The following is a 17,130-nucleotide window of genomic DNA, read 5'->3' as shown; positions in this document are numbered from 1 at the left end:
ACAATATTAGACTTCTGTCTCTGCTCTTAATGTTTTATTTCTTAGCTGTACTGCACATACAACTATTATATCATAATTTTTTTTTTCGCTTCAGTGTCTCGTTAACTACTGCCATACAGTTCTGGAGAAGGTACATCAAGATGAGGCACCCTGCTGCACAAACAATATTGTATACAACAGCACACATTTGTCGTTTCATGATCAAACACCACGTGACAGTCATGTCATTAGTCACACCTCACAAAGAGGCCCACTCTGTGTTTCGTATTACAAGAATCTGGAATTTACTGTCAGAAAAATGCAAGACAAATGTACAGATTTAGAGAGAACGTCCTTGTGTTTATAATAACTAGCATTGTGTTGTAGGGGTGAGAGTATTCCCGATTCTGGGATCCCAGCGCCAGACTAAATCAGATTAGTGGCGGTTACCAGAGGTTGGTTGTCAGGGATTATCTCCCATGGATCTACACGTGAGTGTCACTTCCAGACAGAGGGATTAGCTGTCACCATCCCCACCAGGGACATACATCCTGTAAGCATTACTGTGGCTTCATAACTTCCCGGTGGCTGCAAACTTTCATGCCTGTTTTCCACAAACAACTCTCCTCCTGGTGGCTGCTTGGAAATCAGGCAGTGCAGCTGGTGTTGGGGGTACAGCAGTGACAGGAGGGTGTATTGTTGTACAGCAGTGATAGAGGAGTACATCAGTGACAGTGGGGAGTACAGTAGTGACAGGAGGGAGTATTGGGGTACAGCAGTGACAGTGGGGACCACAGCAGTGACAGGAGGGTGTATTCGAGTACAAATGTGACAGTGGGGAGTACAGTAGTGACAGGAGGGAGTATTGGGGTACAGCAGTGACAGGAGGGTGTATTGTTGTACAGCAGTGATAGAGGAGTACATCAGTGACAGTGGGGAGTACAGTAGTGACAGGAGGGAGTATTGGGGTACAGCAGTGACAGTGGGGGGTAGAGCAGTGACAGGAGGGTGTATTGGGGTGCAGCAGTGACAGTGGGGACCACAGCAGTGACAGGAGGGTGTATTCGAGTACAACTGTGACAGTGGGGAGTACAGTAGTGACAGGAGGGAGTATTGGGGTACAGCAGTGACAGGAGGGTGTATTGGGGTGCAGCAGTGACAGGAGGGAGTACAGCAGTGACATGAGGGTGTATTGTTGTACAGCAGTGATAGAGGAGTACATCAGTGACAGTGGGGAGTACAGTAGTGACAGGAGGGAGTATTGGGGTACAGCAGTGACAGTAGGGGGTAGAGCAGTGACAGGAGGGTGTATTGGGGTGCAGCAGTGACAGTGGAGAGCACAGCAGTGACAGGAGGGTGTATTCGAGTACAACTGTGACAGTGGGGAGTACAGCAGTGACAGGAGGGTGTATTGGGCTACAGCAGTGACAAGAGAGCACAGTAGTGACAGGAGGGTGTATTGGGGTACAGCAGTGACAGTGGGGGGTAAAGCAATGCCAGGAGGGTGTATTGGGGTACAGCAGTGACAGTGGGGAGTACAGCAGTGACAGGAGGGTGTATTGGGAGTACAGTAGTGACAGGAGGGAGTATTGGGAGTACAGTAGTGACAGGAGGGAGTATTGGGAGTACAGTAGTGTCAGTGGGGAGTACAGCAGTGACAGGAGGGTGTATTGGGGTACAGCAGTGACAGTGGGGGAGTACAGTAGTGACAGGAGGGTGTATTGGGAGTACAGTAGTGACAGGAGGGTGTATTGGGAGTACAGTAGTGACAGGAGGGAGTATTGGGGTGCAGCAGTGTCAGTGGGGAGTAAAGCAGTGACAGGAGGAAGTATTGGAGTGCAACAGTGACAGTGGGGAGTACAGTAGTGACAGGAGGGTGTATTGGGGTGCAGCAGTGAAAGTGGAGAGCACAGTAATGACAGGAGGGTGTATTGGGGTACAGCAGTGGCAGTGGGGAGTACAGTAGTGACAGGAGGGTGTATTGGGGTACAGCAGTGGCAGTGGGGAGTACAGTAGTGACAGGAGGGTGTATTGGGGTACAGCAGTGACAGTGGGGAGTACAGTAGTGACAGGAGGGTGTATTGGGGTACAGCAGTGACAGTGGGGAGTACAGTAGTGACAGGAGGGTGTATTGGGTGTACAGCAGTGACAGTGGGGAGTACACTAGTGACAGGAGGGTGTATTGGGTGTACAGCAGTGACAGTGGGGAGTACAGTAGTGACAGGAGGGTGTATTGGGGTAGAGCAGTGACAGTGGGGGGTAGAGCAGTGACAGTGGCGAGTACAGTAGTGACAGGAGGGTGTATTGGGGTACAGCAGTGACAGTGGGGGTTACAGCAGTGACAGGAGGGTGTATTGGGGTACAGCAGTGACAGTGGGGAGTACAGTAGTGACAGGAGGGTGTATTGGGGTAGAGCAGTGACAGTGGGGGGTAGAGCAGTGACAGGAGGGTGTATTGGGGTACAGCAGTGACAGTGGGGAATACAGTAGTGAAAGGAGGGTGTATTGGGGTAGAGCAGTGACAGTGGGGGGTAGAGCAGTGACAGGAGGGTGTATTGGGGTACAGCAGTGACAGTGGGGAGTACAGTAGTGACAGGAGGGTGTATTGGGGCACAGCAGTGACAGTGGGGAGTACAGTAGTGACAGGAGGGTGTATTGGGTGTACAGCAGTGACAGTGGGGAGTACAGTAGTGACAGGAGGGTGTATTGGGGGTACAGCAGTGACAGTGGGGAGTACAGCAGTGACAGGAGGGTGTATTGGGGTACAGCAGTGACAGTGGGGGGTAGAGCAGTGACAGGAGGGTGTATTAAGGGTACAGCAGTGACAGTGGAGAGCACAGTAGTGACAGGAGGGTGTATTGGGGTACAGCAGTGACAGTGGGGAGTACGGTAGTGACAGGAGGGTGTATTGGGAGTACAGTAGTGACAGGAGGGTGTATTGGGGTACAGCAGTGACAGCAGGGAATATTGGGAGTACAGTAGTGACAGGAGGGTATATTGGGGTACAGCAGTGACAGTGGGGGGTAGAGCAGTGACAGGAGGGTGTATTGGGGTGCAGCAGTGACAGTGGAGAGTACAGTAGTGACAGGAGGGTGTATTGGGGTAGAGCAGTGACAGTGGGGGGTAGAGCAGTGACAGTGGCGAGTACAGTAGTGACAAGAGGGTGTATTGGGGTACAGCAGTGACAGTGGGGGGTAGAGCAGTGACAGGAGGGTGTATTGAGGTACAGCAGTGACAGTGGGGGTTACAGCAGTGACAGGAGGGTGTATTGGGGTACAGCAGTGACAGTGGGGGTTACAGCAGTGACAGGAGGGTGTATTGGGGTACAGCAGTAACAGTGGGGAGTACAGTAGTGACAGGAGGGTGTATTGGGGTAGAGCAGTGACAGTGGGGGGTAGAGCAGTGACAGGAGGGTGTATTGGGGTACAGCAGTGACAGTGGGGAGTACAGTAGTGAAAGGAGAGTGTATTGGGGTAGAGCAGTGACAGTGGGGGGTAGAGCAGTGACAGGAGGGTGTATTGGGGTACAGCAGTGACAGTGGGGAGTACAGTAGTGACAGGAGGGTGTATTGGGGTAGAGCAGTGACAGGAGAGAGTATTGGGGGTACAGCAGTGACAGTGGGGAGTACAGTAGTGACAGGAGGGTGTATTGGGGTAGAGCAGTGACAGTGGGGGGTAGAGCAGTGACAGTGGAGAGTACAGTAGTGACAGGAGGGTGTATTGGGGTACAGCAGTGACAGTGGGGGGTAGAGCAGTGACAGGAGGGTGTATTGGGGTACAGCAGTGACAGTGGGGGGGGGGTAGAGCAGTGACAGTGGTGAGTACAGTAGTGACAGGAGGGAGTATTGGGGTACAGCAGTGACAGTGGGGGGGTAGAGCAGTGACAGGAGGGTGTATTGGGGTGCAGCAGTGACAGTGGGGAGTACAGTAGTGACATGAGGGTGTATTGGGGTAGAGCAGTGACAGTGGGGGGGGGGGTAGAGCAGTGACAGGAGGGTGTATTGGGGTGCAGCAGTGACAGTGGGGATTACAGTAGTGACAGGTGGGTGTATTGGGGTGCAGCAGTGACAGTGGGGAGTACAGTAGTGACAGGAGGGTGTATTGGGGTAGAGCAGTGACAGTGGGGGGTAGAGCAGCGACAGGAGAGAGTATTGGGGGTATAGTAGTGAAAGGAGGGAGTACTGGGCTACTTGCGGGTGTAAAGCAGCTCGTCGTGACCCGTATCTCACCAGCACAGCCTTGTCCTGTTCGGTGACCCGGCTCCGCTTTTTCCTCCCGAATATGTTGCCCATAACGGCGCCCGGCACTCCTTTCCGCCACTTCCGCCTCCCGGACGGCGGGGGGAGGCAACTCTGGTGACGTCACAGCGCAAGGCGCGCCGGGAAGTGGAGTCCTGAGCTACCCCCCATCACAACGAGGCGAGGTTCCAGGGGGAGGAACTCGCGATAAAATCACTGCCTGGAGAGGAGGTGTTCCCACTCGGGTAGAACCTGCCCGCGCTCCGCCCAGCCCCGATTACGTGGGCAGGTCTATGCTGTGAGGCGAGAAAGGGAAACTTCATGACACACGCCTGTCACATTTCTAACCACGCCCTCACCACACCCCTCACCGTGCATAGTCCAAAGAATTCAGGAAAAAAAGATTAGTTTTTAGCATTTGACAATAAGAAACATATTAATGTAACCGAGGGGTTTTACCCCTTCAGCATCCAAGGAATTTTCACCTTTCAGCGCTCCTTCCATTCATTCATCTATAACTTTATCATTACTTATCGCAATGAAATGAACTATATTGTTTTTCTCGCCACCAATTAGGCTTTCTTTAGGTGGGACATTATGCCAAGAATTATTTTATTCTAAATGTGTTTTAAGGGGAAAATAGGAAAACATTTGGGAAAAAAATCATTATTTTTCAGTTTTCAAATAATGCATGCCACTGTAATTAAAATCCATGAAATGTATTTGCCCATTTGTCCCGGTTATTACACCATTTAAATTATGTCCCTATCACAATGTTTGGCACCAATATTTTATTTGGAAATAAAGGTGCATTTTTTTTTCAGTTTTGCGTCCATCCCTAATCACAAGTCCATAGTTTATAAAGTAACAGTGTTATACCCTCTTGGCATAAATATTTAAATAATTCAGTCTCTAAGGTAACTATTTATGTATTTTTTTATTGTATTTTTTTTTTTTTATTACAAAAAAAGAATTGGGGAGTGTTGGAGGTAATAAGTTAATTTATAATGTAAAACTATGTATTTATATATGAAAAATGCTTTTGGATGTAGTTTTACTATTTCACCACAAGATGGCCACAGTCATTTTTTGTGAATGCGTCCTGTAAGCGTAGGAAGTACCCTTACAGGAAGTATAATGAGGCTGGGAAACTTTTTTTTTCACAATGATCGAGCAGCTTCTCACGGAAGCATGCCAATCATTGCTGCGGGGAGTTAGATCAACGAACGGGAACAGTTTTCCCGTTCATTAATCTCCAGGCGAGCCGCCGGCGGCGTGCAGGAGTGCGCGCACGAGTGAGCAGGAGCGTGGTCAGCTGCGGGGGTGCGTATATCTACGCCCCGGGTGGGGAAATTAACCAGCTGAGCGGTCTGGACGAGCTCAGCTCGTCCAACACCGCCAGCGGCTGCCGCTCAGGCCCTGCTGGGCCGATTTTAATGAAATAAAAAGCAGCACACGCAGCCGGCACTTTGCCAGCCGCGTGTGCTGCCTGATCGCCGCCGCTCTGCGGCGATTCGCCGCGAGCAGCGGCGAAAGAGGGTCCCCCCAGCCGCCTGAGCCCAGCGTAGCCGGAACAAAAAGTTCCGGCCAGCGCTAAGGGCTGGATCGGAGGCGGCTGACGTCAGGACGTCGGCTGACGTCGATGACGTCACTCCGCTCGTCGCTATGGCGACGATATAAGCAAAACAAGGAAGGCCGCTCATTGCGGCCTTCCTTGTTTATTCTGGGCGCCGGAGGCGATCGGAAGATCGCCTCCGGAGCGCCCTCTAGTGGGCTTTCATGCAGCCAACTTTCAGTTGGCTGCATGAAATAGTTTTTTTTTTATTTAAAAAAAACCCTCCCGCAGCCACCCTGGCGATTTAATCAGAACGCCAGGGTGGTTAAAGAGAATCTGTACTCTAATATTCTTACACTAAAAAGCATACCATTCTATTCCTTATTTTCTCCTGTGCCCCTCTGTGCTGTTTCTGCCACTCTCTGCTGCAATCCTGGCTTGTAATTAACAGTTTTAGGCAGTGTTTACAAACAAACTAACCAGCTTGTGATAGGCTCACATAAACAGAGTGTGTGAGTCATACAGAGTGTGCAGGGGGCCTGCAGAGGGTGTGTATCGCTTCTATCCAATCACAAGCAGCCCTGCACATTCCACACATTCAAGCCCGACATTCTTAGCCCGACAGACACGACAGAGGAAAGGAGATTTATTACAGAGACAGTGCAATTAGGAAAGGCTGCAGTAAGCCAGAGCACATTAGAACAGGCATAGGAACTTATAGGATAGAAGAACTGAGGCTGAAAAATTTGTTACAGAGTCTCTTTAAGTTACAAGGGGTGTAGATATACAGTACCTTGGTGGCGAAGTGGTTAATTGATGGGAAAGAATTTTATAGTTTGTTAAACACATTTTACAGTAGAAAAATACATATCTATCTATCTATCTATCTATCTATCTATCTATCTATCTATCTGTACATCAGTTTATTTTCACCTCAGGTGTCTTTTAATACCTTGTCACGTCACCACCTCAGGGAGGCATTTCTTATGAGGGATAGAGATGGCCCGAACGGTTCGCATGCGAACGCGAACACGCGAACTTTGGTGGTTCGCGTTCACGGTGAACCGCGAACTATATGCGAGTTTGACCTGCCCCCTATACTACAGTCAGTCGCAGCTGGCCCTTGGCCCCTTGCTAATTCCTACTGTGCCACTTCCAGGCCCAGCACATTCAGTGCCTACCTTTTCACTGCACGTGTGACAGGCAACTGCACATTTGTAATACCAATCACTGCATACCTGTTCACGTTTACTGCAGCTGCATGACAGAAGCACGCAATGTTATATACCAGTCACTGCACCTGTTCACGGTACCTGTGTGTGTGACAGCTGCACATTGCATTGATACCAGTCACTGCATACCTGTTCAGTGCACCTACGTGACCGCACGCAGTGTTATATTATATAACAGTCACTGCATACCTGTTCACGGTACCTGTGTGTGTGTGACAGCTGCACATTTATAATACTAGTCACTACATACCTGTTCGTGTGTGTGTGTGTGTGTGTGTGTGTGTGTGTGTGTGTGTGTGTGTGTGTGTGTGTGTGTGTGTGTGTGTGTGTGTGTGTGTGTGTGTGTGTGTGTGTGTGTGTGTGTGTGTGTGTGTGTGTGTGTGTGTGTGTGTGTGTGTGTGACAGCTGCACATTTGTAATACCAGTCCGTGCATACCTATTAACACCTGTGTGACAGCTGCACATTGTATTGTAATACCAGTCACTGCATACCTTTCACTGCACATTGTATTAGTCAAGTCAGTGCATACCTTTCACTTCTTCCCCCCCCCTCTCCCGATATGGACAAAAAAACAGGCAGAGCCAGAGGCAGACCCAGAGGAAGGCCACCCGGTAGGTCTGTTCGAGGTTGTGCTGACGTGATTTCATGCGGCCCTGGTCCAAAGTACAGTGCTCAGAAGAAGGCACGCCCCATCAACTCCCAAGACTGTCAGGACGTGGTTGTCTATTTAACACAGAACACCTCATCTTCCGCAGCCACCAGCGCTACTCCAAGCACCACATCTGACACTTAGCAGGAGTTATTTGGTGGGAAATTCACCGATTCACAGCCATTATTGTTACAACAAGATGAAGGCGCTAAGCAAGTTTCACCACCTCATATGTCTGAGTTAGGCGACACTATGGACGTAAGGTGTGAGCAGGAGGATGATGAAGTACCTGCTGTTGGTGCAGCTTTGGAGATGTCTGATACAAGCGAAGCTGGGGAGGATGAATATGATGATGATGATTATGATGATACGGATGTCATGTGGGTTCCCAATAGAGGAGATGAACAGGGGGACAGTTTAGAGAGCGAGTCAGAGAGGAGTAGGAGGAGACGAGTTCCTGAAAGAAGCAGGAAACTCGTCGTCAGAAACAGCTCGTGGCAGTGTCCGGCGCCACGTATCGCCACCTATGTACAGCCAGCCAACATGCCCTTCAACGTCAGCTGCTGATGCCACCATAGTGCCATCACCCAAGGGCTCTGCAGTGTGGAAATTTTTTTGTGTGTCTGCCTCAGATGAGAGCAATGCCATCTGTTCTCTCTGCCACCAAAGATTGAGCCGTGGAAAGGCCAACACCTGTGTAGGGACAACTGCCTAAGGCCCCATTCACACTTGCGTTTCTCTGCCAAACGGACCAGATGACCTGACCGGAACCGTGCGGTTCTGATCCGGATCCGATCCGGTCAGGTTGCATCAGGTGTACATCAGGATGCGATCCGGAACCGTTTGGCAAAAGAGAGTAGAAATAAATAAAAATTTTGGAGTCTGGGAGGTCAGCAGAAGGTGCACCTGTGGAATCAGGTCCTCCGCTGTTTAGGCCTCACCTCCACCTCCGACATACTGCCAACAGCTCCAGCACGTTAAAAGTCACTGCTGCTCCACTCCAAAATGCTTGCCCATGTGTCCCCATCCAAAATCGCCGCTAGAATACGCATAGGAAGTGGGGTAGAACGTCAGGTGTTTGTAGCCAGTGTGTTGTGTGCTTCCGTTTCCCATTGGTTTTCTGTTTCCGGATGGTGCAGTCAGGCTCCGGTCAGGGTGCGTGGGCCGGATGAGCCGGACCAAAAAATAGCGCATGTTGGAAAAGTGTCCGGAGTCCGGATCCGGTCCGGCTCCGTACTGTACGGAACGGACGTGTGTGAACGTCCGCATAGCCTTTGCATTGCTATGCGGAACATACGTTCCGTTTGTACAGTATACGGTCCGGATCCGGACAGGGAACGCTAATGTGAACCGGGCCTTACAAAGGCACATGGAGAAAAGGCACAAACTGCAATGGGAAGACCACCTGAGGAAAAGCAGCACACCAAAGCAGAGCCACCCTCCTTCTCCTCTTCCTTCTTCAGGTGCATCATCTTCAGCCGCTTTCTCCCTTGCATCTTCACAGCCACCCTCCTCCACTCGGCCTCTCACCTTGAGCGGTTCCTGCTTCTCTGCCCACAGCAGCAGCCAGGTTTCCGTTAGGGAAATCTTTGAACGAAAGAAGCCAGTGTCTGCCAGTCACCCCCTTGCCCGGCATCTGACAGCTGGCTTGGCGGAACTGTTAGCTCGCCAGCTGTTACCATACCAGCTGGTGGACTCTGAAGCCTTCCGAAAATTTGTGGCCATTAGGACACCGCAGTTGAAGATACCAGGCCGCAATTTTTTCTCCAAAAAGGCGATACCCAAACTGTACCGTGAAGTTGAAATGCAAGTGGTGTCTTCTCTGGCACACAGCGTTGGGTCAAGGGTCCATCTGACCACGTATGCCTGGTCTGCCAAGCACGGTCAGGGCAGGTACATTACTTACACAGCCCATTTGGTCAACCTGGTGACCGCTGGAAAGTAGGGAGTACGTGGCTGTGCAGCGGACCTAGTTGTGACACCTCCACGGCTTGCAGGCAGGCCTGCTGCCATCTCCTCTCCTCCTGCTACATCCTCTTTGCTGTCGTCATCCTCCATGGTTCAACTTTACTGGTGCTGTGATCTCCTCTCCAGCTACACAGCCCCAGCTCCCCAGGGCCTATGCTGCATGCCAGGTATGATGGTGTCACGCCATCTTAGACATGTCTTGCCTCAAAGCGGAGAGTCACACTGTATAATAATTTTTCTGGTGCGTGTACATGCCTGCCTAATTTTTCTGGCTGCACTGCAGCTGCAACAACAAAACAAAAGGCATGTACATGTGTCAATTCCCCTTCGTGATCGGTACCTTGCCGTAGTGAAGGGGCTTGCGTATCACAATGAAGCAATGACCGCCGGCTATATGAGTGTCTCGGGGAGAGGGGAGGGGGGGGGGGCACACCCAAGATAATAAGGTCGTTGCTTCATTGTGGACAGGCCAAATTCGATCAGCTGGACAGTCACTGTTGTTCTGTCATTGAGCTACCTCAGCCCGGCGACCATATGGGCTTGAAAACCGCTATTGCCTGCACTCTGGCCCTGGTGCGCACCAGTCCAGCACGGTCGTCACTACACAAACAGCTGTTTGCGGTGCGTTACACAGCGAGTTTGGTGTGTCAGTGTGAAGCAGTACACTAATTACACTACCTGGTTGATGTATACACATGCAAGATGTTTTAAAGCACTTTAGACCTGCAATTTAGCATGCAATGTGATTTCTGCCCTTAAAACGCTGCTGTGCGTCAAATCCAGGCCTTTGGCGTCTATCCCACTCCGCCATGCCCCCCTACAGGTGTTTGACCCCTTGAAACATCTTGTCCATCACTTTTGTGGCCAGCATAAATGTTTCTAGTTTTCAAAGTTCACCTCCCCATTGAAGTCTATTGCAGTTCACGAACGTTTGCGTGAACCGAACTTTTGCAGAAGTTCAAGGTTCGCGAACCGAAAATTGGAGGTTCGAGTCATCTCTAGTAAGGGACAGTTATGTCAGATGGCTGCCGGCGATTGTCCCTGTCATCTACCATTCAGAATCCACCGTGATGTAAACTAGATGAATGGTAGTGCTCCGGGCTCTTCACTTGCCTTTGATTGCTCAAGCGCCACAGCTGATCGAATTTTCCCGAACTTTACATGTAGCTTCTGGAGTCGGACTCGTCTGCAACTAGTGGCTACATTCTATCCCCCTAGGGCTCTAAAGACTGTGAAACGCATTTCAGTGCTGTGGCTATAGGATGGCCCGTGGTGCAATTACACCCCCTGCATCCCCATTGCTATGCCACTGTTTCTGACATCACATGTGCAAGACTTTCCCAATCTTCCATGAGTGCTGTCAGTTCAGGGGCTTCCTAGTCTGCGCAGTCTGTTACCTTACAGCATCTTGTTGGGATTTAGATCTGGACTTTGCTTTGGCCATCACAAAGTCTTCTATTTTTTCAGCTGTTGCTTGGGCTGGGTTATTGGAATTTTGTTGGGTCATTGTCAGGTTGCGTCACTTTCAGTTGAGTTTCAATACCTTGAACTTCTTCTTACAGAATATATTCTGTTATCTCCAAGCACAATCTAAAACATTGTAAGACAGAAAAAGCAGCCCGAAAAAGTATTTTTACTTATCTGGCGCTTCCTTCAGCCCCCTGTATTAATTCTGCTCCCTTGATGTCCATCCAGTCCCCTCCGTTGTGAAGTCCGCAATCCTGCTGGGATTGCGGGCTACTGTGCATGCGCTGTCCGGCTGTGCGCACCACCCAATTGTGTACATTTTCACATCTGGCTCTAGACTACCAGTATACAGAGGACGTAGTGATAGTCATGTCTAGGAGAACTCAGGGAGAAGCATGTGATTTGTTTGATCAGCTGACAGGTGTTAGGATTCCTCCTGTGACGTGTTCTGTCCATTGCAGGTGGTGCCGCAAATGGACGGTTCTGGCTTGTTGGTGTGCATTCACAGTGAGTCATATTGTCATTTGCAATTGCTCTGCAGTTCTGGACAGCTCAGAATACTGTCATTATCAGGGGCAAACCCAGGATTTTCAAGGGGGGGGATTCCTGAAAGGTGTCTCTCAACCACGCACAATATAGTATAATAATATGGTAGGACATCATGCTGGGTACACATAATGCAATTTCCCGACCGACCAACAACGAGATTGATCAGAAGCAGTTTGGATATAGATAATAATGAGGACAGCTGACATTGGTAATAAAGGGGAAAGTGAAGCATTCACACACCAGAGCTGCTCCATGCTCTGTACACATGCTGCTGCTCCATACTCTGTACACACCAGAGCTGCTCCATGCTCTGTACACATGCTGCTGCTCCATGCTCTTTACACACCATGCTGATCCATGCTCTGTACACACGCTGCTGATCCATGCTCTGTACACACCATGCTGATCCATGCTCTTTACACACGCTGCTGCTCCATCCAAAGTCAACTGTAGCAGGGAAAGAAAGGGGGCAGTGCTGTGTGCTGCAGGATACCTGCAGATATCCTGGTGTCTCAATGTGTGCCTGTCCTTAGACACTGCACCTGCCCTGGTCTGAGGGGGGATTCTGGGCAGCTGTAATCCCCCTCTGCGTTTGCCTATGATTATTCCACTAATGGTTTGTTGCAGCCGGATAGCCCTGGATTTCCTGCATACATGTTCTTGCATAGTACTGCATGTATTTGTTATGATGGTCTTTCAGATAGCAAATAGTATTCAGGCCAGCACAGGATTGAGTGATTACCATTCAGCTGTTTGGAGATTTGCATGCTTGCATCCATTGGCTGATGCCAGCATAAAGGCCTGCTTCTCCTGCTAGACCCTGACCCGTCATAGTTTCAGCTCTGTCTAGGCTGTTAGGCCCTGTGCACACCAAAAACCGCTAGCAGAGCCGCAAAATGCTAGCAGATTTTGAAACGCTTTTTCTTATTTTTCTGCAGCGTTTCAGCTAGCGTTTTGCGGTTTTGTGTAGCGGTTTTGGTGTAGTAGATTTCATGTATTGTTACAGTAAAGCTGTTACTGAACAGCTACTGTAACAAAAAACGCCTGGCAAACCGCTCTGAAGTGCCGTTTTTCAGAGCGGTTTGCGTTTTTCCTATACTTAACATTGAGGCAGAAACGCCTCCGCAATCCAAAATCTGCAGCAGCCCGGGAGTATGCGTTTCTGCAAAACGCCTCCCGCTCTGGTGTGCACCAGCCCATTGAAATACATTACCCTAGCGGATCCGCACCCGCAAGCGGATCGCAAACCACAGCCGAACCGCTCTGGTGTGCACCAGCCCATTGAAATACATTACCCTAGCTGATCCGCACCCGCAAGCGGATCGCAAACCGCAGCAGAACCGCTCTGGTGTGCACTAGGCCTTACTGGGTCCCTTGATATTGTAAAATATATTCCTTGTCTTAGTTCAGTTATCCTGTGGAGCTACGTTATATATTTCCCACGGGGATATATATACGTACTCCTTCTAGTATAGAGATTTTGTATTGCCTAGTCTTGTTCCCTGTATTGCTCCAGTTCCTAGCCAGTCTTCCTTGCTTATGTTATATATCGGTTCATCGCCGATATATACATATGTTAGTCAGTCGTTTGCAGTTTCATTGATAGCTGTAAATTGTAATACGCTAGGAAATCATATCTATTGTATATTTGTCTATGTATTACATTTGCCTGCCTTTGATTCTGCTATTTCCTGACTATTCTGTCCTGTCCTTGCGAGGTAGCCATTGCTGTGGTTGCTATTGGCTACCTCACTCTTGTCTTTGTGAATGCTTGCTGTCACTGAGATTGTGGTTAGTTTAGCAAGCATTCATTCTGTCAGTCTCTGTCTTCCTAGTCCTGTTCTTGTTGGTAGTCATTGCTGTGGTTGCTATTGGCTACCTCATTCCAGTCTGTCTTGTATCTGTCTGAATGTTTGCTATCGCAAGAGCAGCGCAACATCGCACTGCGCTGCCATTGCGTCTTACCAGAAGCCCAGAGCTGCAGTTGCTCTGGGCAACCTGTGTAGCCTCTTCCATAATTCAGCTCTCAGCCTTGTTGTGCTGGCTGATCAGAAAGTATGACCCCCCAGTGTTACAATACGTTTGCAAAGTTCTGATTTGCTGAGTTCACATCTTGCTTTAGCACATGAACATGACTAACAAATCAGAGGCTTTTAATATCTTATCACCTTAGCAAACTGATCACATTGTTCTCATTGACATGACCGTCACTACAGAAGAGTTCACAATCCACTCAATGGGCTTGATTCAAAGACAAATAGCATGCCTTATCCAAGTTACCACGCCTTATCAGAGATAACACTCCTTATCAGAGTATCATAGCGAGCGCTATGAACTTATGCCTGCTAACTGGCAATGATGAGAGCTCCACTCGTCCTGCCCTGAGCCCCTGCGGGTTTGTAGCGCTCGCTATGCTACTCGATAAGATGTGTTAACTTTGATAAGGCACGGACAATGACTGTAGGGTCCTATGGCTGCAATACAAGCCCTGATCATCACTTCTCCACCATCATGGTTCACAGTAGGTATGAGGTGTTTGTGCTGAGATGCTGTTTGTTTTTCACCAAACATGGTGCTGTGCATTATGGTCAAACATCTCCATTTTGGCCTTGTCTGTCTAAAGGACATTGTTACAGTCAGAAGTCTTGTAGTTTATTCAGATGCAACTTTGCCATCCTAAGCTATGCTGCCATGTTCTTTATCTTGCAGCATGAAAGAGTGAAGATAAGAAAACAAAAGATGATGAACTGTTTGCCATTACTGTACGCAGGAATCAGTTATGGAATTTTAATGTGCCAGGCTTTATTCCTTTCTTTCTCCATTTCAGTGACTGTGCCTCAGTCAGTATACAAACTTGTATACACAGCATGGCTGAAGTTACTAACCCCTGAAGAAGTAGAAGCTGTTTCGCGAAACGCACAATAGGATTCCTGATTTATGGCTGGGAAACAATTGCTCCTGTTTATGGAAAGTGATACTATGAACTTTAATATTTAGTCCTCCAAGACCTTTTTATGAAGAATTAATACAATTTTTTACCGTAGTATAAATGGTACTATATGAACTTATGTACCTTAGTCATATTACACGATAAATAGCCCTCCAGGTTGTTTGTTAATCATTACATTTCTTCTTTATTGGGGTTTTGCTATTGTTTATGTACAGCTTGATATGAAACTGCAGAAGCCAGATCAGCGTGACATCCAGGTAGTATTTATTTTTAGACCTAGCTAATAGCAGCCTTCATTATTTTTCTGCAAACGTCCATTTCAAAGTGTACCAGAGCGGATTAAAACAAAATGTTTAATACATACCTGGGGCTTCCTCCAGCCCCATCCGCTTGGCTCGCTCTCACGCCGCCGTCCTCCGCTGTCTGCAGCTTCGGGAACCAGGTCCCGTCCCGCCAATCTACGCAGAAGTGCGCCCTCTATGTATCTCTCCAGCAGCTGCAAACAGCGCACTTCACTTATGTCAAACTGGCTCCAACTGACGGAAGTTATGGGACCCGGCACCGGACGGCGGCACGGGAGCGATTTTGTTTTTATCAACTCTGAGTCTCTTTTAGGGCCCGTCCACACTAGGGGCGTTTTATGCCTTTTTCAAAATCGCCTGCTGCAAAACGCTTGTGCAATGTTTCCCTATGAGAGAGTTCACACCTAAGCAGTTTGTTTCCGATCCTCTCAGCAAAGCGGTGTCTGTACCATTTTTGAAGCGTTTTTGCTATAATGGAAGGTATAGGAGAACGCAAAACACTCACAAAATCGCGTTGTGCAGCGATTGTGTTCACGTTTTTAAGAATAAATACATTGTATTTATTCTTTTTCGGATCAAAGCGTTCACTTCCTGACTTGCGTCAGGGAGTGAATTACAAAGCCTCTCAGAAAAAGCGCTTAGTGAAAGGGGCTGTGGCTAATAGTATTAGAGGGAGAGGATCAGCAGGACAGCCAGGCAACTGGTATTGCTTAAAGGGATACTGTAGGGGGGGGGGGGGGGGGGTCGGGAGAAAATGAGTTTAAGTTACCTGGGGCTTCTAATGGTGCCCCACAGACATCCTGTGCCTGCGCAGCCACTCACCAATGCTCCGGCCCCGCCTCTGGTTCACTTCTGGAATTTCAGACTTTAAAGTCTGAAAACCACTGCGCCTGCGTTGCCGTGTCCTCACTCCCGCTGATGGCACCAGGAGCGTACTGCGCAGGCCCAGTATGGTCTGTGCCTACGACGTGCGCTTCTGGTGACATCAGGGGAAGCGAGGACACGGCAACGCAGACGCAGTGGTTTTCAGACTTTAAAGTCTGAAATTCCAGAAGTGAACCGGAGGCAGGGCCAAAGCATCGGTGAGTGCCTGTGCCAGCACAGGATGTCTGCGGGGGACCATTAGAAGCCCCCAGGTAACTTCAATTCATTTTCCCCTGACCACCCTACAGTATCCCTTTAAAAGGAAATAAATATGGCAGCCTCCATATCTCTCTTGAGTTTTCCTTTCAAGTCCCCCTGAGTCGGGGAAAAAACAGTGAATAGAGCATATGCTGGTCTGGATTACCACCTCCTGATGCTGCTCGTAGAGTTGGGCCGAACCTCCGATTTTAGGTTCGCGAACCTGGTTCGCGAACTTCCGCGGAAGGTTCGGTTCGCGTTAAAGTTCGCGAACCGCAATAGACTTCAATGGGGATGCGAACTTTAAAAAAAAAAATAATTATGCTGGCCACAAAAGTGATGGAAAAGATGTTTCAAGGGGTCTAACACCTGGAGGGGGGCATGGCGGAGTGGGATACATGCCAAAAGTCCCCGGGAAAAATCTGGATTTGACGCAAAGCAGCGTTTTAAGGGCAGAAATCACATTGAATGCTAAATGACAGGCCTAAAGTGCTTTAAAACATCTTGCATGTGTATACATCAATCAGGTAGTGTAATTAAGGTACTGCTTCACACTGACACACCAAACTCACCGTGTAACGCACCGCAAACAGCTGTTTGTGTAGTGACAGCCGTGCTGGACTGGTGCGCACCATGGCGAGAGTGCAGGTTTTGGTGGCTTTACAGCCCATATGGTCGCCTGGCTGATGTAGCTGAATGACAGAACAGTGACTGTCCAGCTGATCAAATTTGGTTTGACCACAATGAAGCAACGACCTTATTATCTTTTGTGTGCCCTCCGAGACACTCATCTAGGCGCCGGTCATTGCTTCATTGTGATACGCAAGCCCCTTCACCACGGCAAGGTAATGATCACGAAGGGGAATGGGCGCATGTACATGTCTTTTCTTTTGTTGTTGCAGCTGCCCGCAGTGCAGCCAGAAAAATTAGGCAGTCATGTACACGCACCAGAAAAATTATTACAGCGGCCGCTGCTAGCAGCGGCCTAAAAAATTCAGCAATCCGCCTGGAGTCCCGGACCCTGTTGGTGGTGGCGGAGAAGGTAGTCAAGCGGCCTGCAGGCAGACATGCTGTGTGGAGGGACTGGGAGCGACTTAGTCTTCTTGGGGCAGGCCAGGCA

The 17,130-nt window shown here is 49.2% G+C and overlaps 1 protein-coding gene across 1 annotated transcript in view; it reads right to left on the bottom strand.

Annotated features, from left to right (window-relative positions):
* CHMP6 (charged multivesicular body protein 6) overlaps positions 1-4,370 on the bottom strand; it is a 42,976-nt gene extending 38,606 nt beyond the window's left edge. The window contains exon 1 of the mRNA XM_068263958.1: positions 4,207-4,370. Coding sequence (XP_068120059.1) covers positions 4,207-4,269 — 63 coding nt within the window. The 5' untranslated portion in view covers positions 4,270-4,370. The remainder of the gene's footprint in view (positions 1-4,206) is intronic.
* Positions 4,371-17,130: the final 12,760 nt, after the last annotated feature.

This window comes from Hyperolius riggenbachi, chromosome 12 (assembly GCF_040937935.1).
Source record: "Hyperolius riggenbachi isolate aHypRig1 chromosome 12, aHypRig1.pri, whole genome shotgun sequence".
Classification (NCBI taxonomy): domain Eukaryota; kingdom Metazoa; phylum Chordata; class Amphibia; order Anura; family Hyperoliidae; genus Hyperolius; species Hyperolius riggenbachi.
The sequence above is the reverse complement of the archived record's forward strand: the minus strand, read 5'-3'. Positions and strand labels throughout refer to the sequence as shown.